The sequence below is a fragment of the Zophobas morio genome, unplaced genomic scaffold (genome assembly GCF_036711695.1).
Source record: "Zophobas morio isolate AGI-343-1 ecotype UQ-CSIRO unplaced genomic scaffold, CSIRO_AGI_Zmor_V1 ptg000044l, whole genome shotgun sequence".
NCBI lineage: Eukaryota > Metazoa > Arthropoda > Insecta > Coleoptera > Tenebrionidae > Zophobas > Zophobas morio.
In genome coordinates this window covers 4660768-4687576 of record NW_026972149.1, presented here as the reverse complement: position 1 = coordinate 4687576, position 26809 = coordinate 4660768, and the positions used below count along the sequence as shown (strand labels likewise).

Sequence of the window (26809 nt, the reverse complement as noted above, 5' to 3'; positions counted from 1 at the left end):
TTAATAATTTAACACAAAGGTCACTTATTGTTGACTTTTGTTATTAGCTCGTCCGATACGTCATTCATCAATTTAATTCTATTTAATTTTGAGATCGCTCCACGTCCATTGTACGTTACAAGCAATTTCAAAGCTTCGCTTCTATTCTACTACAAAAGCGTTTTTAGATACATGCAATGCCACGATTACATAATCCGCCGTAGTTGTGGTTAACATTTTCTTGTCTCATTATCGTACTTTCCTTAACCACAAGGAAAACATCAATTTGTATTTTTATGATCACCGAGTTTTTTATCTGGTTTTAAACATAAAAAATCGACAAGTACTTCCCGCCAGCGGTTTTCCGCTGATCATAGACAACGTGCGATAATGGAAGTCGGACCGGCACTGCAGTTTATTAACCGAATATAATCAAAACAAAGCTCATACTTAGAACCGAATGGTGACCCTGAGTACATAATTATCTTATTCCGTTCCACCGTGCGAAAAAAATCACAGTTGTGTGTAATTATAAGGTAGTTAGTTTTTTTGTCAAGCGTAATAGTTTTGCAACCCATATTTTCTCCTAACGTATTATTTGCGTAAAAGCGTTGATTTTTTCGTAGCGCTTTCTTTGTTTTTCTTCTTCGTTCGTTTTATTTTTTTCTTCAGCGAAACCTTGCAGTTGTTCTCATACCTTGGCCGGTTTCATTTTTAATCATCTTGAGAAGGACATTGGTAATTATATCGTGGCGTAGTTGCACTGTTATAGATTGTTCGCGTCTAATGAATTTGTAGTAGGATTGTAATGGAGTCGTTTGACAAATGGCTATTTTCATGTTTTCTGGACGTTTTTTATAAGTCATCATTAACAAAAATAAAATTCGCAAACATTTTTATTATTAGTTTGAGACAGCAATTGACATACTAACTTACTAGAAAACAGGCACAGCCTTGGATTTTATCAATGGATTCTTCCTATCATCGGTGGAGGAGTGCGAACTGAGACTCCGCGCCAGACCAAATATGTATAAACAAGACAAATTCGCAATTTCACAACATAATCTGAGTATGTCATATTAAATATTTGTTATTCAAATTCAGTCATATCTTCTAAAATGTTAGCCCCGCCCACCCACCCTCTATTTACTTGGAAGATACATGATTTGCCAAAATAAGTCTTATCTTAGCAAGTACTATCCCCGCCCACCCACCCTCTATTTTCTTGGAGGGTATATCATTTGCCAAAATCAGTTTTTTCTCAGCAAGTACTAACCCCGCCCACCCCTGCTCTTCTCATTCTAACCACTAATCTTATGTCTGTTCAGTACAAAATCATCCGTTTCATTCAGACCGGATAAAATTCATCACTGAAAATAAGGCAGGGTGGGTGGGCGGGGTAATTATGTTCTTCCATTGAATGCGAGTGCAAACTAATAGAATCTAGGATGTGAAAAAAGTAAAAAAAGCCGTAATTGTAATTTTTTTACAATTTGGCGATAAAAATTTTCGAAGAAACAAAGCCGAAAATAGTTGAAAAATGGACGAAAATTGCAAAAGTGGCCCCCCGCCCACTCGCCCTCTTTTTTTAAAGGGTGTTATTTGCCAAAAACAGTTATACTCTTAGCAAGTTCTAGCCCCGCCCACCCGCCCTTTATTTTTTTGGAAAGTATGCCATTTGCCAAAATCAGTCTTTTCTTGGCAGAAACTAGCCCCGCCCACCCCCGCCCTTTTCATTTTAACGACTAATTTTATTTCTGTTCAGTAAAAGATCATTCATTTCATGCAGAACAGATAAAATCAATCACTGAGATGGAGACAGGGTGGGTGGGCGGCAGGGCCGGGACGAGGGTGAGGCGAGAGAGGCACTCGCCTCGGATGAACAAATTAGAGGGGCGCCAAATTGTCAAAAATGTAAAAATATAAAGTGAAAGGGGTACCGGACGTTTTGACTTCACAACTCACATGGAAGTACGAAAAACAGAATGAAATATCTTTCGATTTTCAGTTTCTTACTGACGAAAAATTAGTGTCATTAAATATCCAAATGATATAAATGTTGTAGAAATGTCATTAGAAATATTTATAGCTTTAAGAATCAAGCAATTGCAATAATTCCGGATATTAGAGCAGCTATAGCTTTGGATCTTTTGAAAATAATTCACGAATACGGTTTAGTTCAATCGTATCCAAATTTGGAAGTCGAGTTAAGAATATTTTTAACTTTACCAGTTACTGCACCCTCTGGAAACAGAAGCTTAAGTAAACTTAAGATAAGTAAAAGTTATTTAAGACCTTCTCTTGGTCAGAAAAAATTGTCAAACATGGCTATTCTTTCCAGTGGACAAGAATTATGTAATCCAATAAATTTTGAAAAAATCATTGATGTTTTTGCTTCATTTAAAGCAAAAAAAATAAGTTGTAAAATTTTTAGAAGTAATTTAGGGGCGTATTTTTTGTTAAATATTACTCCTATTAAGTATTATTTACAAATTTTTCTATATAATTTGCTATTATGAATTATATTATATGTTTTTTAACTTTTGATTCTGTTTCATTTTGATAACTTAAAATCAATAAACCCATTTAATTTTTCATGTTTATGCACATTTTTCAATTACAATTCTGGTTTTCTGCCCAGAAATTCAGAACACGGATCAACTATAACGTATAGGTAAGTAGGTAAATACCTCGCAAACATGGGGGCGCGGATTTGGCTATCTGCCTCAGGTGAAAAAATATGTAGGCACGCCTCTGGTGGGCGGGGCTAATTGTGTTCTTCTGTCGAGTGGGAGTGGAAAATAATAGAATCTAGAATGTGAAAAAAATAAAAAATAAGCACTAATCTGAACTTTTTTGTTATACTATCGCGGAATAGAAATCTCGCGAAAATTCGGATTCAAAATGAATTTCAAATGTCTTTAGTTAATTTTCGAAAATGGTTGAAAAATTGTTGAAAATATCAAAAATGTCAAAATCAGTCATCATTATAAAATGCTACCCCCGCCCAGTCGCTCTCTTTTTCTTAGAGGATAGGTTATTTGCCAAAATCGGTTTTTTTCTTAGCAATTACTAGCCCCGCCCACCCGCTCTCTATTTTTTGGAAGGCATGCCATTTGCCAAAATCAGTCTTATCTTAGCAAAAACTAGCCCCGCCCACCTTCGCCCTTGTCATTTTAACGACTAATTTTATTTCTGTTCAGTAAAAATCATTAATTTCATTAAGAATAGATAAAAGTAATCACTGAAATGGAGACAGGGTGGGTGGGCAAATACTAGCAAATACTAGCCCCGCCCACCCGCCCTCTATTTTTTTGGGAGGTATGCCATTTGCCAAAGTTAGTCTTATCTTAGCAAGTGTTAGCCCCGCCCACCCGCCCTCTTCTCATTGTAACGACTAATTTTATTTCTGGTCAGTAAAAGATCATTCATTTCAATCAGAGCAGATAAAATCAATCACTGAAATAGCGACAGGGTGGGTGGGCGGGGCTAATTATCTTCTTCTGTCGAGTGGGAGTGGAAAATAATAGAATCTAGAATGTGAAAAAATTAAAAATAAAAATAAGCACTAGAAACCTCGCGAAAATTCGGATTCAAAATGAATTTCAAATGTCTTTAGTTAATTTTCGAAAATGGTTGAAAAATGGTTGAAAATATCAAAAATGTCAAAATCAGTCATCACTATAAAATGCTAGCCCCGCCCACTCGCCCTATTTTTCTTAGAGGATATGTCATTTGCTAAAATCAGTCTTCTCTTAGCGAGTACTAGCCCCGCCCACCCACTGTCTATTTTTTTGCAAGGTATGCCATTTGCCAAAATTAGTCTTATCTTAGCAAGTGTTAGCCCCGCCCACCCGCCCTCTTCTCATTCTGACGACTAATTTTATTTCTGTTCAGTAAAACATCATTCATTTCAATCAAAGCAGATAAAATCAATCACTGAAATAGCGACAGGGTGGGTGGGCGGGGCTAATTGTCTTCTTCTGTCGAGTGGGAGTGGAAAATAATAGAATCTAGAACGTGAAAAAAATAAAAAATAAAAAATAAGCACTAATCGGAACTTTTTTGTTATACTATCGCGGATTAGAAATCTCGCAAAAATTCGGATTGAAAATGAATTTCAAATGTCTTTAGTTAATTTTCGAAAATGGTTGAAAAATGGTTCAAAATATTAAAAATGTCAAAATCGGTCATCACTATAAAATGCTAGCCCCGCCCACTCAACCTTTTTTCTTAGAGGATATGTCATTTGCTAAAATCAGTCTTCTCTTAGCAAGTACTAGCCCCGCCCACCCACCGTCTATTTTTTTGCAAGATATGCCATTTGCCAAAATTAGTCTTATCTTAGCAAGTGTTAGCCCATCCCCGCTCCTCTCATCATTTGAACGACTAATTTCATTTCTGTTCATTAAAAGGTCATTCATTTCCTTCAGAGCAGATAAAATCAGTCATTGAAATAGCGACAGGGTGGGTGGGGGGGGGCCTAAGTATGTTCTTCTGTCGAGTGAGAGTGGAAAATAATAGAATCTGGAATGTGAAAAAAGTAAAAAATAAGCGCTAATTGTAATTGTAGATTAGAAATATCGCGAAAATTCAGGTTGAAAATGGTTCAAAAATGGGTGAAAATGTCAAAATCAGTCCTATCACTATTAAATGCTAGCCCCGCCCACCCACCCTCTTTTTCTTAGAGGGTAAGTTATTTGCAAAAATCAGTCTTATCTTAGCAAGTACTATTCATACGTTTCATACACAATCAGTCAGTTTCGGAGATTGTCTGTCTAATAAAAATCCGGTCACATGGCAAACAGACAGACGGACCGACAGACAGACAGACAGATCGATGGAAACGAGAGACTATTTCTTCGTTCTGTTGGGGTTATGAAACGTCGACAAAACTTAAGTAAACAGACTACTTACCATTTAAAATCCACCCGTAATAAATGTATTAAATAGATTCATTATTAAAAAAAAAATCATTATACTGTTAGGTTTAAACTATTATCTCAAAAAGTTCTCGTTTCGTACTCAAACTATTCTCCAATTCAACCAGGAAATTTTGATCCTTGTCCACTTTAGTCTATCTAAGTGTTTAGGTATTATGGAAACCCGCAGTGCGGAGGCTGAGCAGTCTAATACCCTGTATATTTACCTGCCAACGGAAGAGCATTGACTTTATTCACACTCTTTAAAAAAAATCAAATTGCAGTTAGGGCAACATATTAAGAAAAGATAAAAATATTTCATTATTCCTTAAATATATAGATTAAGTAGCTACACTTGCAAGATATAATAAATAGATATATTAACCTGAGTTTAATCATAATATTTCAAAAGAATACGGGAAATGATTATTTTGCCTTGAAGGTCTATTGTTGGCAGCCTGTCATAAATATTATCAATCGAGATGAAAATTCTGCTTCTGTACACACATATATGGATAATTTTGATTCATTCTCAAATAAAAATGTAGTCTTAAAAAACTGAGTTTTGTCGAAAATGAAAATAAACCATAATTTGCGTTGTTAAGAGACGACTTTGATAATTTTTAGACATGATGGGCAAAACTATGTTTTTTTTGTTGTAGGGTCATGTAGCGACTACCTTTTGATTTACATTTGGCCAAAAGGTATTTTTTATCCATACTGGTTAGTCATGCTATTCTACGTGGTTACAGTTCAGCGTTTGCGTGTCAACGTAACAACTTTTATCTCAAAAGCACGTTGACAGCATGATACGGTGTAATAGGACAGAATTGCCAACTATAGTTTTGTAATCATCGTAGCCAACTCTGACACGTTTTTTTTTCGTGGTGTCGATATGAGAAATTTCTATGTAAAAATGAGTAAATAATTTAAAAAACAACGTTATCACGACGTCATAATTCAACCTAACGTGCATATATTTCTTCAGGCTATTATGAAGTATACACATAAAATTTATCTCGGGTAAAAATGTAAATTTTCATTTCGAAAATGGAATCCCGAATTTATTAAAGGTGGTGAAATTACCAAGACAGCGTGTAAATCGAGGGAAAGACGCAACATGAAAAGATACTCGAATGAATGTCATAAATCGATTATGGTTACGGTCTTGAGAACCCGCAAGTGTTAACAAGCCCGCGATAAAAACAAAGTCTTAATCGCAGAGGCGATTGTTTTATTTGAGTAAATTTTTAGGGACGTTGAAACAGAGTCCTTCGGTCGATATCAGCAGTGCTGATAATTAACAGGCAGGAACCACGACGCCAAATTTGATTAAAATCACGACTAAACTTATTATATGGCGGCTTTCAAATCTGTTTACAGCCGAGAATATGTTGGAAGAAGTTTTCCGAAAATCCAACTTTTAACGCCGTGTCGTCGGGGTATATGACATATAAATCGGGAAGTTTGTGATAACTTCGTATCCACTTTATCGCTCCACTTTTCTATAATTCGTCGAGTTTAAAAACGTGAATTGCTGAAAGTTTTAAAGTTACGTAGTTACGCACACGTAATATCCTCTGCAGCGAGCCTGCAGGATCGTCGGAGGAATTTTTGAGCTTGCCGATACACGGCCCTACCTTATGATATATGAAGAATTCCAGCTCGGTTCACATTTCCTACGTTACGCAACATCAATAACGTCAGATTCAAATTTTCGTTGACATTCGCAATAAGAAACCTGACACGAGGGAGGGGGTAAGTGGGCGGGGTTTACACCAACTAATCACAGAAGTAACTTTACTAATTGACTTCCTACTCAGAACACCGAATTACGACTGAACTTTCGAGTGGTTACGTATATTTTACCATAAGCATATGCGAGACACTCAAACAAGCTACATATTCATAATTTAATGTGATTCTAAAACTCATTCCTCATGCGACGGTAGATATGGGAGTCGGAATGTTGTTCAGTGTCAGGAATTTCAGCCGAAAACCACACCTCTCTTGTTAATTAATAAGCAAGAAGATCGATACTAAAATTTTGACAAACTTCCTAAATCCCAAGTACACCCTACATCACAAAATGATGTACTGGCTACAGGGGATCACCAACGCAAACAATTTGTTATCAATTCACACCGGCTGCGAACTATTGGGAAAAGCCAATTTTCTTTCCGACCAATAGCTCCCCTATTAGCTGAGATAGCACCATGCGGTTAAAGCCAAGTTTATTTGTAAGTTGAATAGTTCTCAAAAACTATACGCCTGTTATAGTCGGGGAAATCTAAACTACCAGACCTAACTTTTAAAGCCGCTACAGGATTACGATGAAAGTATGAACTTCTGTCAGATAATGTTTATTACCCGAATAAACATCCGCATAGCGAGATGAAGATGAGTTATGCGAAACGTAGTGGAAAGTACGGTCAGGTGGAGAATTATTCCATTAGTTTTTTTTATTGTTGTTGTTTTAATGTTTACGAAGACAATAATATATAACGATACTCCGAAAACCCATCGGTATTTTCTCCCTGGCCCTAGTTTCAATTCCCCTCCGCTTGACTCATCTTCATCTCGCCCCTGGCATATGCTTATTCGTAAATAGACGCGTAATAAACATTATTTGACACTAGTTAATAATAATAATAACGCATTTATTCACTTTACCATGTATATATTTACTTTCACACTAAGCAACGGGAAAATATAGGAAATAAGATAAAATTTATTGAGTAAATGAACATGTCAATACGTTATGAATCCGATTTTGGAATAAGTAATTTTTGGCTGAGGATGCATACCATTCACCATTTGATACAAACAAATTGAAAGCCTTTTGTGTGTTTGATGGACATAGCATATATCGTTTTAATGCATTTTTATCTTGTTTGTCTCTTTTATCTACATCCTTGAAACTTTGCAAATTGTTTTAAAGATTTCACAGTTTTGTGTACTATTATTAAAGTTGTATCAAAGCTGGAGGATATCTTAGATTTTATCGAACAAACAATAGTTTCTTTATTAGTTAGTGGAGATGTCAAGGTGCGATAAAAGCTGAGTTTAGCGATAAGTTGCATTGTATACAAATAGAGCGATTGCGATGTATTGAATCGTAGTAAAAAATGTATAAAAATTTGCTGAATAATAAAAAACCATCTAGAAATAAATTGCGTAGTTAAATACACAAATGAGAGTTCTTTCATCCGGAAGCGTAAATTAAACCAGCTCATGAAGCTTTGTTGTGATTTTGGAGATCAAATTATCGTTTTAGACGCCTTTTTCCCGAATAAAATATAATCATATTTTACGTTTGAAACAAATGTTCTTGGGATTGTTGATTTAATGACCCGACGAAAATCGTGCATTCGTCTGTATTTACGCTTAAATTTGAAAGAGACCTGGAGCTGGTTGGCCCAAGCCTATTAGAAAATTAATCACTTCGTTAACCAATATGGAGAATTAAATGTGATGGAGAATATCAGTGAAGCGTCACGTACAATTTGTATGGTTAATTACTCGAAAACTCGATTAAGATTTACAACACGATGCGCACTACCAAAAGCAGGATTGTGCTTGATTTGAGTCTTAATAATTGTGCTTGCAAAAATTATCCCGGAAATAACTGGATGATCTTTGGCAAAGAATATTTGACACGTCGTATTTCACAGTGGCAGTTTTGGAGAAGATCCAATTTTCCAATTTCTCCAAAATGATGGCATTGATTCTATGCAGAAAAAGACCTCCTTTTTAATAAAGTAATTTGAATGTTGCATGTGGAATAAAAACCCTCACCCTTGAAGTAGCCTTCGCGATAAACGAATTTTCAAACGATGTACATGCAAATTATAAACGTCCGACTATAGCATTAAAATGCCGCTTTTTGTATCTTCGCGATACACCATCACTGCCGCTTTCTTAGATTAGAACACGGTGTTGGCTTGACCTAATTGAATTTAGCGTTGTTAATAAAAAAATCGATGAAGGAAAAAATCGCGAGGAAATTAAAACAAAGGTGGAAAATCTACCGCTCCCACTTCACCGACACAGAATACTTGTAATGTTGTACTTTTGAGTAATTGATTTTGGATGTCATCCAATTTTTGCCATGTGAAGACGAGCATCGGTTTAAGTACAGTTAATTTTTACGTGCGATTAGATCATCAAGCAAGAATTTTCTTTGTTAGCGGGATTCTGTTTCAGCTGACAAGAACCCGAATCTAATAAACGTGAAGTAATACACCCGTAACTTCAGAAATAGGATTACAAAAACCTTGCCTTAAAGTGAGGTGGATGTTAAACCCCAACTCCAGTTATCATGGGATTTGCAGAACAATTTCATTTAATTTCGGGACAGATTTTAGGTAGAAAATTAAAGTTTGGCAAAGCTACAATGCTAACACACAGATACAGTGTTTCGCAAAAGTATGGACTTATTTAAAACAGCCAGCGGCGACCTCCCACTCCGCTCCAACCTGAAACCGAGATGTACACTAATATACTCATGCACGCAAAAACTGGAACAACGAACGTTCTAACCGGTTACAGCGACAACATTTTTCGTTACAACAATAAAATTCTTTCATTTGTAGAGGAGTCTTAACCTCAATGCATTCTATATACTAATTTTAGTTTGGGTCTTGACCGTTGGCGCTGGTGTCACTTTTCGCTAAAAATATCTACAATATGTGGATCGCACCTTGTAACTTTAAAAATTTGGCAACACCGCCAGCTCTACAAATCGAGTTATATTTATTTCTTTGGCAAGACTATGATATGAGTGTTAACGTTGTCGTGGGTCGTGCATTGTGTTAGTTGATGTTGAAAAGAACCGACAGTTAACTCCTTGTCATTTTTAGTAAATAACTGATGAAAGTTACAACCGTACTAAATGAATTTGAATTTCCCGCCTGGTAACTGCATATTCGTTTCTATAGTCTTGGAAATGTCAAATTTAAACCTGACTTACAATAATGTCTTCGCATTTTTAGAAAAAAGAAATAATAAACCGAAACTGTAACCTTATTTTAGGAATTTTATACGAAGAATTGCACTTTCGACTGCTTAATTAATTCATATGAATAAATGGTAACACTTAACTTAAATTGTTTGTTTGTGTTGTGTAATAGTAAACTGTTAAATTAACATTTACGGAGGTCATACACATTCTGAATAAGTTGGATAAAGCTGTAATTAATTATAATTTAAAAAAATTTGGCGGCAAATTTGAATTGTAACAATAAAACTGAACTTTTTTGAAAACCTTGATTGCTAACTTGTTTGTGGTTAATATAAAAAGTTGATATTTACATAACGGATTACTACATTCGTTGTTTTTTATCTTTTAAAAGTATTGTTGCACGACTTAGCAAAATTACTAACACTATATGGACGAAGTTATCCAACTCATTAAAGGTTTTATTAGCATATTTTTAATGACCTATAAAATACTATTCCATTGTTGCAAACAATATAATCTAAAGGGTAATAAAATACCCACCACCTTGCTGTGTCGTTTTCCTTGGGGTTTGACGTTTTATGGTACTTCGTTAGGACGAACATGGTCGTTCTTAATGGATAATGGTAAATTTATCAATACGTTATAACATGGGGTCTTTAATATAGTTTAATGTTAAAATTGCTTGTTATCTGTTCCGTTTTGTTAAATATACTACCTTGATAAAGCATATTCTGTACATGCGATAGTTTCGTCTTTATATATTTAGTAGTAGCAGGAATTTTGTAGTTAGTGTCATATGCTTCGTGTAAGTTGGTGTTTTTTCTCTCTTTTGCGTAAAATAATCAAAGTCTGCATTCCTTCGAGATCGTTAAAATGTACGAAACCCTTCAATCTCCTTCATTAAAATGCGTTATTGATCAAACCTCTTTTAACACTCCAGTTCTTTCCCCCTTCTCCGTAATAACAATTAGGATTTTAATATTCTCGCGTAATTGGTTGACTAGCGATGTTCACTTTTTGTTTGTTCCCTCTGTTCTTTAATTTTCCGTTTCGCCCGATTTATAATTTTCAAACCACTTGGTAGTTTTCTGCCATCCTTCTTGGAGATCATTCATGTTGCTAGGAGAATAACAAGCCACGTTTGTTGGTTTTAACTTCATTTCACATTGATTTCATTTATTTTTAATCCACGACATAATGTCAATTTTATTTCCTTCAACAAAATTAATTTTTCTTAATGGATATTTGATAACAAAGGACACGACTGCGTCATTTTGAAACGCTATACGCGAATATCTTGTTTCCCGAGCGTTTCCGTTTCCACAACACTGCCGACTCGTGCATGATTCATGTTCATGGGCGTCCCATATACCTAATAGTTCTAAATTTAGTTAATTATTGCTATAGTAAAGTGTGTTTTTTTTTTCAGGGCTTTGTCAAGCTGGTATGCAATACCATGAGCAGCGGGCGTGGCCTCATAGGGCGTCGCCGAGGAGGAAACACATGGCTACGGACCGGCTTAATAATCTTCTTAATAATTTTTATATCACTTCAGATAAATTTTTTAAGTTACCGTGGTTCAAACGATTCAAATTCAGAAGTAAACGATTCCAATGCTGCCATACTTAGCATGGTGCCAGCCGTTCTGCATAAGTTCCTAACGCCAAGGCCTAAGAATATGACGAACAACTCGGGTCTAAATGGCACCGCTGGTGCCAACGTGGCCTACAGTAAAATGACACTCAATATATCGGATATTAAACGAAACATCGCACAATACAATCTACAACAAACTGTTTACAACGAAGAGACTTTTGGTCCTCTGCAAAACGACTCAGTGGTTATAGTCATACAGGTATGATTGTGTTGCTAATTTGTTTGAAGCCCTCGATTAACCGTACTTCGCTTGTAAATATTTATCCCGGATTAATTATAACTAATTACGACCAAATATTTGACGTCCCAAGTTGTTAGCTTAATGTACGAACCTCATGGACTAATTTCCTAATTTGGCGTCGGTTTCGGGTGGGATCATTCGGGTGGTTTTCCAAATGACTTTTAGCTTTCGGTTTTTATTAATTAAACGCTATAATTCATACGAAACCTGGTCGTTAAATGTTTAATGAAAGTAATTTACCGAAACCTGATAGCAATTGAGGTCAGTTTCCTCTTGTAAACATTAATTTCCAGTGTAATTTAAATTTTATATACAACTGCACATGCACTGACTTTTATGAATTATTAACAGCGGGACATTTTTGACCGCATTCGACCAACGCACAAATATTTGACTTTCAAATCAAACTTTATTTTAAACCAATCATTTTCGAAGTTATTGGAATTACTTCCGTTGTTTGTTGTTACACTTTGAAAAAATCGTTCTAATTTGGAAAATCACGCTCTAGTTGCTTAACTTGATACTGATTGGGGCATATGTAAACTGCGGCGCACTAATCCACCAATCCGATGTAAGTTCACTTTATAGGGTTTGAGTCCTATTAACTGTATTTCGAGACTTTTCAAAGGAACGAAGTTTCAGATTGTTGGAATATTCATTACTTTCCGTTATCCATTATTTATTGACTTGTCATAAAATTGCGAAGTTAAAGGAGTAAGTTTCGGGCAATTTCGGCAAATTTACCAAGAAATTATGTTCCCCGATGAATTTTTAATGTTCTCGTTTAATATTAACACAGGAAAGTTATTCACAATTTTCAACGATTTTCCAGATTCACGATCGCATAACTTATCTCCGGCATCTCATTGTGAGTTTGGCCCAAGCTCGTGGCATTTCCCAAGCTCTGCTCGTTTTTTCCCATGATTATTACGACGAGGAAATAAACAACTTAGTACAAAGCGTTGATTTTTGTAAAGTCATACAGATATTTTATCCGTATTCGATACAAACGCATCCACATGAATTTCCTGGCGAAGATCCAAACGACTGCCCGAGGGATATTAAACGAGAGCAGTAAGTACTTTCGGAGCTACAAAGTGGTATCTGAAGTGTATGTTTCAGGGCGTTAATAAAAAAATGTAACAATGCGCTCTACCCAGACTTGTATGGGCATTATCGTGAGGCTAAATTCACTCAAACGAAGCACCACTGGTGGTGGAAAGCGAATCGAGTTTTCAATCAGTTGGAAATCACTCGAAACCATACAGGGTTAGTGGTATTTTTGGAAGAAGACCATTATGTGGCGGAGGACTTTATTTATATTCTTAAACTGATGGAAAAGACTTGTAAGGAATCTTGCAAACATTGCAACATCCTGTCCTTGGGTACCTATTTAAAAACATTCAACTACTATGGAGATGCGAAAAAGGTAACTTTCGAACGGTTCCATTTCATTGTATCGCCATACGTTGTGTTAATTGATGAAATTTATTGTGAATTACCAATGCTGCTTCAGCTGCAACTAATCTGTTTATTTTTCTGTTTTATGTGTTTATAAATGTTGTTACTCACATTTTGTAAATACGTTGTAAATTGCAGAAAGAGGCTTTGCGAGCTATCAAGCAACAATCTATAATTAGCGCAGGTCAAGTTCATCCCTCCTGGACATTTCAAGTACTGCCCTCACTGTATCAGCACTCACAGAAGGTAGCTTCGCTTGCCTTCATGTCGCTCTATGTGTTGTACCCGTAGTACAAATTACATCAAACCGACACTTTACAACCCTTTTGACGTAATTTGTATCTCCCAGCGTTGCTTTTGTAACACGTGATAAAACAATATTGTCGCATGATTCCCCCCGATATAGAAATTATTGCAGTTGCCGTAGCATTCATTTGATGAAATCATCCATATTTATTTAAAAGAATAATTTAAAGCATGTGCGGTCAATCCCCAGATCTGTGCCAACAAGTTTCAGAAGTTTTTTTTTTCATTATTTTAAGGTGGAAATAACACCTTGGATCAGCAGTAAACATAATATGGGAATGGCATTTAATCGTTCCACATGGATGGATATAGTAGGCTGTGCTGACTATTTTTGCAAATATGACGACTACAATTGGGATTGGTCTTTACAACATATTTCGCAAAATTGTTTGAAACATAAATTCCATGCGATGGTGGTACGAGGTCCAAGAGTCTTCCATATTGGAGAATGGTGCGTTTTGAAATTGGCGCGCGCGCGAAATTTGAACCGCTAACGATTTGTTTCAGTGGTGTACACCATAAGAAAAACAACTGTGAATCGACGGCTGTAATTTCAAAAGTTCAACAAGTTTTAAATACTGCAAAAAGACATTTGTACCCGAGCTATCTAACCTTAACGTACACGACATTGTTGAAGAAAACCAAACTGCGCAAAGGTAATGGAGGATGGGGTGATCGCAGAGACCATAAATTGTGTATGAGTATGACGCTTAGGTAGTTGAATTTTGTCTAATATTTTTTAGTAATTCACGTTTGATTTTGTTATTATGATGTTTTGAGAGCCAGGGGACTGATACTATTTTTACATTGTTTTAAATGAAGGTGCTTTAGTTTTTAAAGTTACAGTTGTTTATTAATCAGTCATTGAAGAAGAGAAGTGTTATATTTTTATAACGATTTTGTTAAAAATTGATTTTAGTCAGCATTTTTTATCTAGTCTTATTGATAAGTTGTTGTTATTTAAAAACTCAATTATCTTCAAAATACTGTGTTAATTCATCATCATGTTAATGCTTCATCGATTTGCACAATCCAAAAGATAATTGATATTTTTTATAACACAACGTGTACATAGATAAATGTGTCCATTTTGTTGTATTCTTTTTTATATATATGTAATACTCTTCCTATTGTCCATTTTTACGAAACTCTTCTCTTGCCACTTTTTATCTTTTACACACTATACATTCATCAGTAAAATGCTCAACTACTCATAAGTTTCTACTCTGTGGAATAGGAAGAAAAAATTCAAATCTAGTCAAAACTGATGTTTCTGTAGAACAGAACCATTTTTTAATGTTATAGCTTGAACCATCAATTGTTTTTAATTTATTCGTTTTCAATAATGCTTTAAAACTGCAGTATGATGTTGTAAATTGAGTTCAGTGTCCAAAAATGTAACTGTTGTAGCAAATAAAACCATAGTCAGTTTCTCCTTTGTGTTTTTATTAAGCCTTTTGGTCAACAAAAACTTAACGAATCCGTCCATTGTTACAAAATATTTACTTATTTATGCTTACAAAGCCTGGAGTAATGCGGAAAATTTAATATGACATTAAGTAGCAATTACACGTCAATTTATATAGCAGAACAAAAAGTGACATTACACGCCCGAACACTCCAGAAATAAACAAATTTACTTAAGCCACAGACAACTTAATTCACTATTAAAATGAAAATAGAACAAACAACAAAAAAATTATATAATTACCACGTTGTATTGTATTTACTTTTTAATAGAACGTAATTGTGTTGAATCAGCACTTTTGCAGTAGTAAACCGTAAAGAGCTTGTTCTACTTTAACCACAACTGTCTTCAAGGTTATAAAAGCAATAACTTGGAACATCTCATAGGTCACGGTTTTATTTCTAATATTTCCTTTTACATCGTAACTGACTATTATATAACGTTCCACACCAACCACACAAATATAACAACGCAAAAGCAAAAACCGTCTGGCTACCAATTTATTAAAATTGAAGCTACACGATGTTCAATAAAGATTTATTAAACAATATTGGAGATGACGTCAACTTTCCAAAAGGGGCTGAATAAATTAGCTTCTAATATCCTATAATCCTTAAACCAGTAGGTATTCAATTTTGAAGAAATGCTTGTCACAAAGCTAAAAATAGGCGCAGATTGTGGCCACAAACTAGTGTGTCATCATAATACACATTCGTTTAACAATATTTGGTTACGGTTTTTCTGCATTCATGGAAATGGGATACCCACATTTTTGTATTCTACGAAATGTGAACAGAACTGTCAAATTAAGTTACATTGTTGTACAGCATATGCAAAAGCGTTGTAAAAAGATCCGTAAACAGTTGGTTTTTGGCCACAGTTGATTATAGACTGGAAGAGAATGTAGGAATTTAGGTAATTGCTCAGGCACCGTAACCAGATGGTAAGCCACCTTAAACGTTCCACCGTGGTAAAAATCTTTTTTTAATAGTCACTCCGTGTTTATGTAATGGCACACTTAACTGTTTCGTCTCATGCATCTTGCAGATGTTTTTTGTTCATTTCAATCACTTTATTTCGTATTGACCGCACGCAAAACATATTATGCAGGTGGGCACTTTTTTAAATTGAACAATTTAATGAAATCGTGGTCTAGGCTGCTTTTACAAATAAAATAATTAAGCCAGACCGTACACCGTTAACGTCAATTTACAGGAACCCTAGAGCTATAACGCTGAATGTCACTTTGTTGTAAGCTCTCAAATTACGAATATGTTATTTTTAATATTTTTCGTTTATTTGAATGCGTGTGGGAAAATTTTGAGGCGTTTAAGTTTAAACGGTTCGCAATTTGATACCTGTTAGGTATATAGGGTTACCACAGATCTTCAGTAACCAGGTGGTTTGCGATATGTACGCATATGGTTGAAAGTTCTTCTAAAAAACATAGCATTTGTAGTAATTTATTTTTACATATTAAAAATGAAACAGGGATCAGTGAAAATGTAGGTAAACAAGACGATCTGATATCCATAAAGTAGTGACACTTGAGTTTGTTATTTTCTTTATTATTCTGAGGTTGAATGTGAAGATAATTTAAAACCCTGATACAATACACAACTTTAATCTACTAATTGATTTTTTTTTATTTACCATAATCATCTGTCAAGTCAAAATTTTTCTTGTTTTGACCATACTACTGTTGCTGAAATATATGTAAAAAGTGTCTTTTTTATTTAAAAGACAAAACCTTAGGCACATTATGAAAATAGTCCGTATAGAGCAACCTTTTCATTAGTGTCAAAGCTACAATACTCGTTAAAATGGTAAAAAAATGGTATTAATTCTTGAGAACATGTACCAGTTGCACTATCTATCGAAGGTTCAAATTATAGAAGAAACGTCAATTAACAAAAATAAAGGAGCTTTATGTAGCATAACGCCTAATAATAAGGTACCCTACAATTTTCTATTACTTATGACAGACATTCTTAAACCTGTATGCACTTTTGTAGCAATGCATGAACACATTTCATTAAAAAACAGCATTATTTGTACAATAAATGCTAATACAATTAGTTATTAATCAGTAATGTGTGTCATTAAAAGTTATATTAAATATCAACATTTAAAATAATCTTAACCTAATTAGTCATGGAGTTTGATAGCCACTTAACGTTTAAAGTAATTAACTACAAATAAAATATAGTAATTTCTGCTTAGTGGAAAATTATAAGTTATATTGACATTTGCACTGAATCCATACAGAGTCCAGAATTTTTTACTTATTGCTGTAAAACATTAGTAAGACAATTTTACATACCTTCGCACTGGTGAGTTCCTTAAAAATACCCTTTCAACTGTAACTTGACAAATAATCAGTCACTTAAAAAAACAAGAACCACAAAAATAGCACATATTTCTTTAAGTTTACCACCAGTAACTCTAGAAATATCGCGAGGTGCCATCTGCAGGCACTCGCTAAAAACTAACAGTCATTAATTTCGGTTTAAAAATAAAAATTTCCACAAAAATTTAAACACACATCATTTTTATTAACAAGTTGAACATGAAAATTTTTGATGTTCCATTCAATTTTCAACAACTCACATGATGTCATGATGACGTCACCTCAAACTTGACAGCTTGAAACTTAATCGTTGACGACGAGTTCATGCATGTTAGTTAATAAAAGAAGTATTAATGTTCTTTCATGAGTGAAGTGTTAGTTCAATGTTGTTTAAAGTGTTCATGAACATGTCTTAGTGGAAACGGCATTCGCAGGTGATTAGATTTTACTGTTTTTAATAACTTGAAACTTGACCAGTGTTTGAACACTTTTGACTAAGCACCGGTTAACTTGTGCAACCTGTTAAGACTTGCATGCTCAGTTTGTACAAAATAATATCTTACCCACAGCTCGTGCCGACGTACCATTCCTAAGTTTTACAAGCCAGATTAAAATAGCTTCGGTTTTTATATAAATGTTCACTGTACACTACAACAAAACCATTCTAGAACGAAGAAATTTATTCGGAAAACTCAAAATTGAACAAAACATCAAATCAAAAACATGGAAACATCAGTCTATACGCAAGTTTAACCTCCCAATTGTTTGTACAAAAGAGGGACATAGTCATCCCATTGAGCTTGGTACAGATTACCAGCAATCGGCTGCCCTAGCTTGTATTTCTCAGCGAATTTTCTGATAGAGAAACCGCCACGACCATCTCCAGAACTAGAAATGCGTCAATCAAACGAAATTATTATCATACGTGTTGCAATTGACATACTTGTTAGGCAAACGCTTCTCGTCAAAGTTAATCTTGCCATTTTGCTTGTAAATCAGGAAGACGTAGCGATGCAACCCTGTACCCTTCGGGGGCCCTGAACCAACGTAAGCGGAAAGGATCTCGCCTTGGTCAACGTTGCCACCAGGAATGTTCCCGACTAGCCAGTGGTGCCATTCTCGGAACTTGGGGTCCTGGCGGCTGGGGGCATCTGGGTCTGAAGATGTATTAATCAATAGGTGATGACAAAGCCTCTAATTGGTTTTATGACTTATTGCACACAATTTTCACATCTTCAAAGCACATTAGTATCACTTATACTCTTTCATTTTTACTAATGGTTTTGTTGAAAGACAGTTGTAAATTACTGAACAAGTTTTGATCTGTTAATGGTTTCTTCATTGCTAATTAGGTGTTAAAACCCATTAGAAACGTGTAGTAGGATGTTTGGAGCTTGTCAAACCTTAACCTCAAAAATTTTGCTTGGACATCTTGAAGGTTAAAGTTGGCACAGATTACAAAAATACAAAAATTAGTTACCAGTCATGCAAAGGGTGTAGACGGCGTTATTATCTGCGTTCCATTTCACAGACGGTATATCCTTCACTTGCGTCGGTGTCAACTCATTACCAAGGTCAACCTTGACTCCACTGGGGTAGGACACCTAAGATGGTTCTTTAGGTTATCAAATTTCACATTTCCACTACTTACCTCGGCAACTACTTCCGGTGCCACATCAACTACGTCTGGAACGACGCAGTGTTTTTCCATGTTTTTCGCTACAGAAGAGAAAAAACGACTTGAAAATAGGGGTCTTCTAAGCGCAAACATTTGGCTGAAAAATTTTAGTTTGTGACGGGTTGGGGTTGGAAATTGGAAAAATGTCTCCAGAGATCTAAATAGCAAATTGTTGAAGCTTCTTATCACTAAGAACTTACCAAATTGCACGGAAAATTCCAGAAGACAACACAGGTCACACTCGGAATATGACAGAATCAACACACGCCGGTAAATAGTGACCTTAGATCACTATATAGCAAAACCGGTTTTTTGCGTGACATCTAGCGGGAGATGACTGGGTTGCGCTGTTACGTAACAACTGTCAATAACTTCCGCGGGATGAGGATAAAGCGTGCAATACGTTATGACAGGTAGATGGCGACACAACACATTAAAGATTAACACAAAAAAAAAATGAAACTAAGACGCAATGTACAGTTATAACCGATATTGTTTGTATCCAAAGAGCATGATTTTTTTTTAATTGGAAACTAATTTTATAATTGTGCAGCTTTTGCTTCCGAGAGCTAGATGGCGCCACGGCAATAAAACGTTTAAATAACGATTATCAATGAAATTAGTTTAACACAAACGGTTATTTTACTAAAGAAAAAGAAAATTTCCTTCCATAGAACAAAAATTTATTTATAAGTTAAAAAAATATTAAAATATACAGATCTATAATATTAAGTATCACTCTTAAAATCTATGGTGCAACGGTTGGGGAAACATCAGTCTGTCAAAGGGTGAACAAATCACAATTATTTAGTAAAAAAGTTCCCAACAGTTGCTTCCGAACACATCTCGATATGCTGAAGGATACAAATAAACAATACTGACGCTTAAATCGTACTAACTAACTAATAAAATGAACGAAAAATCTGCAAACAAACACCAGCACAAACAGCGAAAAAGCATATGAACTGGTAAAGGAATGCAACATCACATCGTTATTGCTGATCAAATTGCACATAAAAAATAAATTAAAAAAAAAAGGATCGGTAGATCCATTAAAGTCGACTGTTAAAAATTAACAAAAAGAAACTTTGGTGGTTTAGCATTGCAAAGGAAAGAGCTCATCTCATTGTATGAATCTGGAGCAAGCTATGTAGGTACTCTCTTATATACATCGTGTTATACATAACGAAGACTTAGTCTTCAACCGACAAATATAGCGTATTACTTTGTACATATCATTTGGCCATACACGCACTCGTATCGTTTTGTACTATTTTACAAGTTTTGGCACTGGGGTTTCTATTATCTAGATTCCGAGCCTCTTAAAGAGGTTAGTTCGAGGCTGACGCCGGCGGGAATCTGCATTCCAGGTTTTCGACTTTTGCCTGAAATACCGCAACTCCGTTTCGTGTTCAGGATGCAGCATTTCCGTATAAGAGATAGGTACGCATAAATTTGCAAATTGTTCGAAGAAGTCTTTGTAACCCCCTTCCAACAAATAAACTTCCGGGTAATGAAGAGACGGGTATACGTCTTGGTTGATCTGTCGATCTTGCTCCCGTAAATACCTATACCTGAAATTCCAAACAAGATTAGCACCCTGGATGAAAAACCTCACTACCAAACTTACAAATTAGGCCCACGTTCGCTCGAAAACTCGCAATGGAAGATCAGGATGTTACTTCTCTTCATATGCTCGTTCGCTGCTGTGTTGAAATTGTTCAAGAGTTCCATGCATTGGTCCTTGGTGTAGACGTTAACGGCACCTTCGATGTGACCGCCGTCGTACTCATAAGGATACCGACAATCTATAACTTTGAACGACGAGATATTCCCGTTGTAGTCCCCCCGGATTAACCTGGCTAGCGTCGCCGGCGTTATAGATTTCAGATCCTGATGACGTCCTTGCGTCAACGGCAGACAAAACGTTTTGCTAAAGTCCCCGATAAGGTCCGGCTCCACTGACGACTTCTGTACGGCACACATAATACTCTCTTCCGTCGCGGAATACGCGCGTTTCAAAATAGGTCTTTGCACCCACGGAACCGACGGAATTTCTTGATCATCATCCACCTTCTGTTTCTTCGTGTTCGTCGGATTTTCAAATTCCTGAGGCGGTTCTGGTCGTTTGAATGGACGTGACTCCGTAAATAGACAAGATCTCGCTTTGCTGCTCGCAGGGAGGGATTTTTCGTTTTGGAAAGACAGCGCCCGCCGAAACAAGGGCCGGATGACCAGATCCTTCGGCGAGGTCGACTTAGTCGCGGTGGTCTCTTTGTTCTTGCTGTGAAACGCAATCGGGCCGTTTATGAGCTTGTTGAAGTCCTGAGGCAAATTATCTTCGAGAGGCTCGATGTAGGAAAAATCTTCGAAGAATTCGTCCTCCATGGACCCGATGGACGCGGATTCAAAAGATCCGCGGCATGGCGAAGCGTAAGACGAAAATTTGCCGTTGTCGCTGCGGTAGTTGGTGTGGTAACCTGAATCGCTGGAATTGGGATCATGGTCTTCGAGAGGGCGGCGAGTGATTAGGTTGTGGTTGCAGTGATTAGGCGAAGTACCGGCACAAACGGCTTTAGGAGGACTCGAACTTGCGTAAAATGACAGGTCTTCGTTTTTGGCAGGACTGAGAGGCCGGGCGATGTTCTCTTTGTCCAGGCAAGGTTTTTCCGCTCGCTTGGATCTGGAACAAAAAATACATAAGTGTCGGAAGGGAAAATTTCATCAAAGGGCAAAACAATAATTATTTTTAATTAGCGTGTGCACCTTTTTCGAAGTCGTGGACCTCGCTATATATAAACTTGTAAACACCGAAAAACGTCTATTACTTTTTGCCGAAAAGCGAGACTTAAAAAATAAAAGAAGTAAATATGCGCGAATAACGTTGCCGACCTTGGTAGAACTTGCAAATTTAGTGTTAATGACAGAACGGGCGGCTCCGACCCTGTCTCCAATAATCTGACAAGAACCGCAGTTTTTCGCGCTCATTTCTTTCACCAGTCGATGCAATATTTAATTTTGAGTGTCCTTGCAATGTTTATCACCCAAAACAAAAACGTTTACTTATTCATTGTACACGTAAATTTAGTTGGAAGGAAATTTACGATTTGACGCACCACCTCGGCTGCCGAAAAAACGATTTTCGAGCTTTGTAAAAATCGAAACTTTCGTAATTTTTGAATGGTTGGTTTTGGGGTACATTGCGGGAAAAAAGGGGTAATCCGTGAAGACTCGAGTGACAATCAATTACCTTGGAGAACACTGGCACACTTCACAAGAATCCGTAGTTATAGATTCCCACATGGTGTCTATGTATTACTAATTATTATCCTTATTGTTCTTAAACTTGACACAAACAAACACAAGCACACAGAGGAGCACGTCAAACGTGCACTCACAACACTCAAACCAGACTTGAAGCGAACGAAGTCTAGCTCAGTCTTTATTCTACAATTGCCTATCCCCACGACACTAACTTCGATGGTGGGGATTACACCCTATAGACCGCCATGGGTTAGGGCAAGGGCGCCAAAACAACATCAAGGCTGGAGGGGCGCCTGGGAATAAGAATTTTTACTTTAATACCCTTTCCTAATTTTTGGAAATGAAAAGGTAACCGGACGAACTCGTATTGGCTTCAAAAGCGGCTTCAAATCGATTCGAAAGCACAATCGGAACCTGAAATTCTTTTAAGCTTAAACACACTGTACTTTTTTCTTAGCCATTGTTACATGCTTCTTAAAAGTTTGTATTTTTTTTGTACTTCGTATAATATATTCATAAAGTATTACAACGCTAACTTATTTTTTACGAGAAAAGAACGTGCCGTGTTTATAAATTTTAATCATTTTTTAATCAAGTGTCTTAAGTTAAGTAAATGTGGCGCCTAGGAGTGGTGGGGGTAAGTCTCATCGAGCTTTTCTATTACGTAACTAACTGATCGTACCTGCTTTGCATTGTTAATAGAAAAATAATAAAACTGTGTTTGTGTTCGAAGAATGCAATAAACAACACTTTCTTAAAATTATCATTCATCCGTTACTACTTTACTGAAACGTATTTATAGCGATAATTTCACTTATTTACAAATTCGCATTTTATATGGGTTTTGTTTGTGTCGTTATATCAGTTCATACAAAACTGGAACGTATGGCGTCATTGTTTTGTTTTTTCAATAACACATAAATAATCCTAATGAGTTGATTGTCAATTATAATTATGTTGTTATGATCGAACAACCACTGATGTGGACCTGGGGCTAGTTTGATCGTATTAAGATAGGCGACAGATTAAAATTTTTACCTGGAATGATACAATCACCTTAGTTATGACCTTACTGACATGAGTAAGGTACTGACAAAATTATTATTGTTCTTGTTGTTTTTCTCTTTTGTGAGGAGACTTAGTCTTAGTGCACGCCCCCACATTGGGCGCCAACACTGTATACTATTTAACATGTCATTAAACTTGGTTTTTATCGTCTGTCATGATAACCAGATATATCCAGTGTGGTGTAAATTACTCACCCTGGAAGCGAAACCAAGAAATAAAAAATTGATTTAGTCCTAAAAATGTGGGCCACGTGTTTTAAAAGGGGGCATAACCACGAAGTTCTATTTCGGGGTAAAGGGTGTTGCCCTACGAAAATATTTGTTATAGAAACGCGTGTTTCGCGATAAGAATAGAATGTGTTGAATTCGCAGGCGGTAATCTTGCGGAGAAGACAGCTCTGAAATCTGAATATAGTGTTATCAAAGTAAGAGTCATCTGCACGTCCCGATAGGAAAAGATCACAGAGAAGGATCATTCGCGTGAGAATAATGTGTTCCCTGTAAGTGACATGGGAACTCTCCGAACAATCGGATCATTGTACCAAATACTGCGCCAACTGGCTCCAGACAGGGAAATTTACCTTTATGCTGGCAAATTACGGACGTTCTCACTACATGTACCTGTTTGCTTAGGTCATCCTTTCTTCTCACCCCAAATAATTGCTCTAACTAAAGCAAAATTTACATACCTTTGACGATTTTCGACGCTCGACTTGAAGATACGTTCGATTTTCTTATCTATAGCGTCATAAATAGCGAACGTGTTCTTGTTACAGGAGTAATCACGCAATGAAATTACGAAGTTGCGTTTTCAGTCACAATATAAATTGTCGAGTTAACTACGTTTGTAAATTAGATATTCCACGTGAGATACTAACCCCCAGCTATGTTTATATTTTTAGTATTAACGGGAGTATTTTACATGGCGTGATAGCTCGAAAGGCAATTGTTAATTGTAGCAATATCTTAACATACTTCACTACTAACTCGTACTACTACGTGTAGGTGTGGGAATCCTTACCATATGGTTTTTGTTTCAGTTTCAAGTGCTTCGGAGAACTTTGTTTTACACTTATCTGCCCTTTTACGTCAAGAGGCGCAAAGTAATTATAAGAGTCGGAGTTATCTTATCAGGTAGCAGTTGTCCTAAGAAAGTAATCTCGAGGTAACGGTTATGCCAATGAATGGTACCCCCAACATTGTAAATCAACCCAACGCCAAAATCTTTCCAGGATTAACTCATAAAGGAGCTGACAGTTGATTTATATTAAAAGTACTTGGTGGGTTGAGACTGAACCCAAAATATGGAAACATACCGACTTGGACATCTGCAGTTGTACAATTTTCAAAATCCTGCCTTCTCAGTATTGGGAGGTCTAGTTAAGCAGCTTTAATCTCATGCTCAGGTACACACTTTCGCAGTGGTTAAATTTGCTAACAGCATTTTGTCATTTTTCAAATTTATGAAGGTAAAAGAACAGAAATTCTGAAAATAATATAGGTAGGCTTCATGAACCACACCTGTAGAAGCATGTCATCAACATATGTTTAAAATGGTACATTTTTGTCGGGAAATATAAATTTTGCTCCGCGTTTCAGACTGAGAACGAACGAAAAATTCGTAACAATTGAGATCAAGACTTAACTTTTAGCTTTCTTTTTTACTTAATTGATTTAATTTTCTTCGAACAGCATGGTTACTTAAACCCCGCCCACCCACCCTCATCTCAGTTGTGATGACTTTTTATTCGTCGTGAGCCGGGGCGGAGCTTACACGAAACTACCACGTAAAACATGTTTGTAAGTATCATGTTGTTGAAAGAAAATTATATATGTTGAGAAAAAACCTAAAATAAGCCCCTCCCACCCGCCCCAACCTCAATTGTGATGAATTGTTTATTTGTTGTCCGATCGAGGGCGGAGCGTACTTACAAAATCCTTCTTTCACTGGAATAAATGTTGTATCGTGTTATTGAAAGAAAACTGTAAATGTTAAGAAAAAAAGGTCAAAAAATAAGCCCCACCCACCCACCCCAATCTCGTTTGTGATGAATTTTTCATTCGTTGTCAGACCGACGGGTGGTTAAATTGACTGAAAAAATAATTAGACTAATCGGAAATTTTATCAGGATCAGACTGATTTTGACATTTTTGATATTTTCACCCATTTTTCAACCATTTTCGAAAATTACCAAAGGACATTTGAAATTTATTTTCAAGCCTAATTTTCGCGAGATTTCTAATTCCCGATAGTATAATTTTTTACTTTTTTCACATTCTAGATTCTATAATTTTCCATTCCCATTAGACGGAAGAAGATAATTAGCCCCGCCCACCCACCCTGTCTCCATTTCAGTGATTGCTTCAAGTGTTCTTAATTAAATGAATGATCTATCACTGAACAGAAATAAAATTAGTCGTTAAAATGAGAAGAGCGGGGGTGGGTGGGGCTAGTTTCTGCTAAGATAAAACAGATTTTGGCAAATCACATACCTTCCAAAAAAATAGAGGGTGGGTGGGCGGGGCTAGCACTTGTCAAGAAAAAACGGATTTTGGCAAATAACATACTCCCCAAAAAAGAGGGTGGGTGGGCGGGGCTAGCATTTTATTAGATATGACTAATTTTGACACTTGAAATTTTCGACCATTTTTCAACCATTTTCGAAAATTAGCTAAAAACATTTGAAATTCATTCTCAATCCGAATTTTCGCGACATTTCTAATCCGCCATAATATAATAAAAAAAAAATAGGATGAACGCTTATTTTTTACTTTTCTTACATTCTTGATTCTATTATTTTCCATTCCCACTCGAAGGAAGAAAATAATTAACCCCGCCCACCCACCCTGTCCCCATTTCAGTGATTGCTTTTATTTGTTTTGAATGAAATGAATAATGTTTTAATGAACAGAAATAAACTGATCGTTAATATGAGAAGAGCGGAGGTGGGTGGGGCTAATTTCTGCTAAGATAAGACAGATTTTGGCAAATCACATACCTTCCAAAAAAATAGAGGGTGGGTGGGCGGGGCTAGTGCTTGGCAAGATAAAACTGATTTTGGCAAATAACATACCCCCTAAAAAAAGAGGGCGGGTGGGCGGGGCTAGTATTTTATTAGATGTGACGGATTTTGACACTTGAAATTTTCGACCATTTTTCAACCATTTTCGAAAATTAGCCAAAGACATTTGAAATTCATTTTCAATCCGAATTTTCGTGAGATTTCTAATCCGCCATAATATAACTAAAAAAATAGGATTAACGCTTATTTTTTACTTCTTTTACATTCTTGATTCTATTATTTTTCACCCCCACTCGACAGAAGAACATAATTAGCCCCGCCCACCCACCCTATCTCTATTTCAGTGATTCATTTTATCTGTTCTTCATGAAATGAATGATTTTTTAATGAACAGAAATAAAACTGATCGTTAAAATGAGAAGAGCGGGGGT

The 26809-nt window shown here is 36.2% G+C and overlaps 3 protein-coding genes across 5 annotated transcripts in view; 1 reads left to right on the top strand and 2 right to left on the bottom strand.

The window, feature by feature from the left end:
* The window catches only part of LOC135141481 (alpha-1,6-mannosyl-glycoprotein 2-beta-N-acetylglucosaminyltransferase), a 40007-nt gene extending 25044 nt beyond the window's left edge, over positions 1-14963 (top strand). Inside the window, exons 2-7 of one of the 2 annotated variants that reach the window (XM_064072613.1) lie at positions 11294-11719; positions 12594-12835; positions 12884-13190; positions 13361-13468; positions 13765-13979; positions 14036-14963. In XM_064072613.1, the coding sequence (XP_063928683.1) occupies positions 11321-11719; positions 12594-12835; positions 12884-13190; positions 13361-13468; positions 13765-13979; positions 14036-14246 (1482 nt within the window). In that variant the 5' untranslated portion in view covers positions 11294-11320 and the 3' untranslated portion in view covers positions 14247-14963. The remainder of the gene's footprint in view (positions 1-11293; positions 11720-12593; positions 12836-12883; positions 13191-13360; positions 13469-13764; positions 13980-14035) is intronic. The other variant, XM_064072614.1, reaches the window with a different exon arrangement.
* A 3045-nt stretch (positions 14964-18008) lies between these two features.
* Positions 18009-19333, bottom strand: LOC135141521 (protein D2-like). Of its 2 annotated transcripts, none has more exons than XM_064072694.1 (5): positions 19225-19333; positions 18998-19121; positions 18827-18950; positions 18290-18503; positions 18009-18234 (listed from the first exon to the last, which is right to left on the bottom strand). In XM_064072694.1, exons 2-5 carry the CDS (start codon positions 19115-19117, stop codon positions 18096-18098), a joined length of 597 nt encoding a protein of 198 aa, XP_063928764.1. In that variant the 5' UTR covers positions 19118-19121; positions 19225-19333; the 3' UTR covers positions 18009-18095. The 2 variants fall into 2 exon arrangements, with proteins under 2 accessions (XP_063928764.1, XP_063928766.1); XM_064072696.1 differs by having other exon boundaries at positions 18998-19065; positions 19225-19331.
* A 358-nt stretch (positions 19334-19691) lies between these two features.
* LOC135141533 (M-phase inducer phosphatase) lies at positions 19692-22456 on the bottom strand. The gene is made up of 3 exons (XM_064072715.1): positions 22275-22456; positions 20655-21707; positions 19692-20598 (listed from the first exon to the last, which is right to left on the bottom strand). The coding sequence occupies exons 1-3, from the start codon at positions 22325-22327 to the stop codon at positions 20331-20333; spliced, it is 1374 nt and encodes a 457-aa protein (XP_063928785.1). The 5' UTR covers positions 22328-22456; the 3' UTR covers positions 19692-20330.
* Between the last annotated feature and the right edge of the window lie 4353 nt (positions 22457-26809).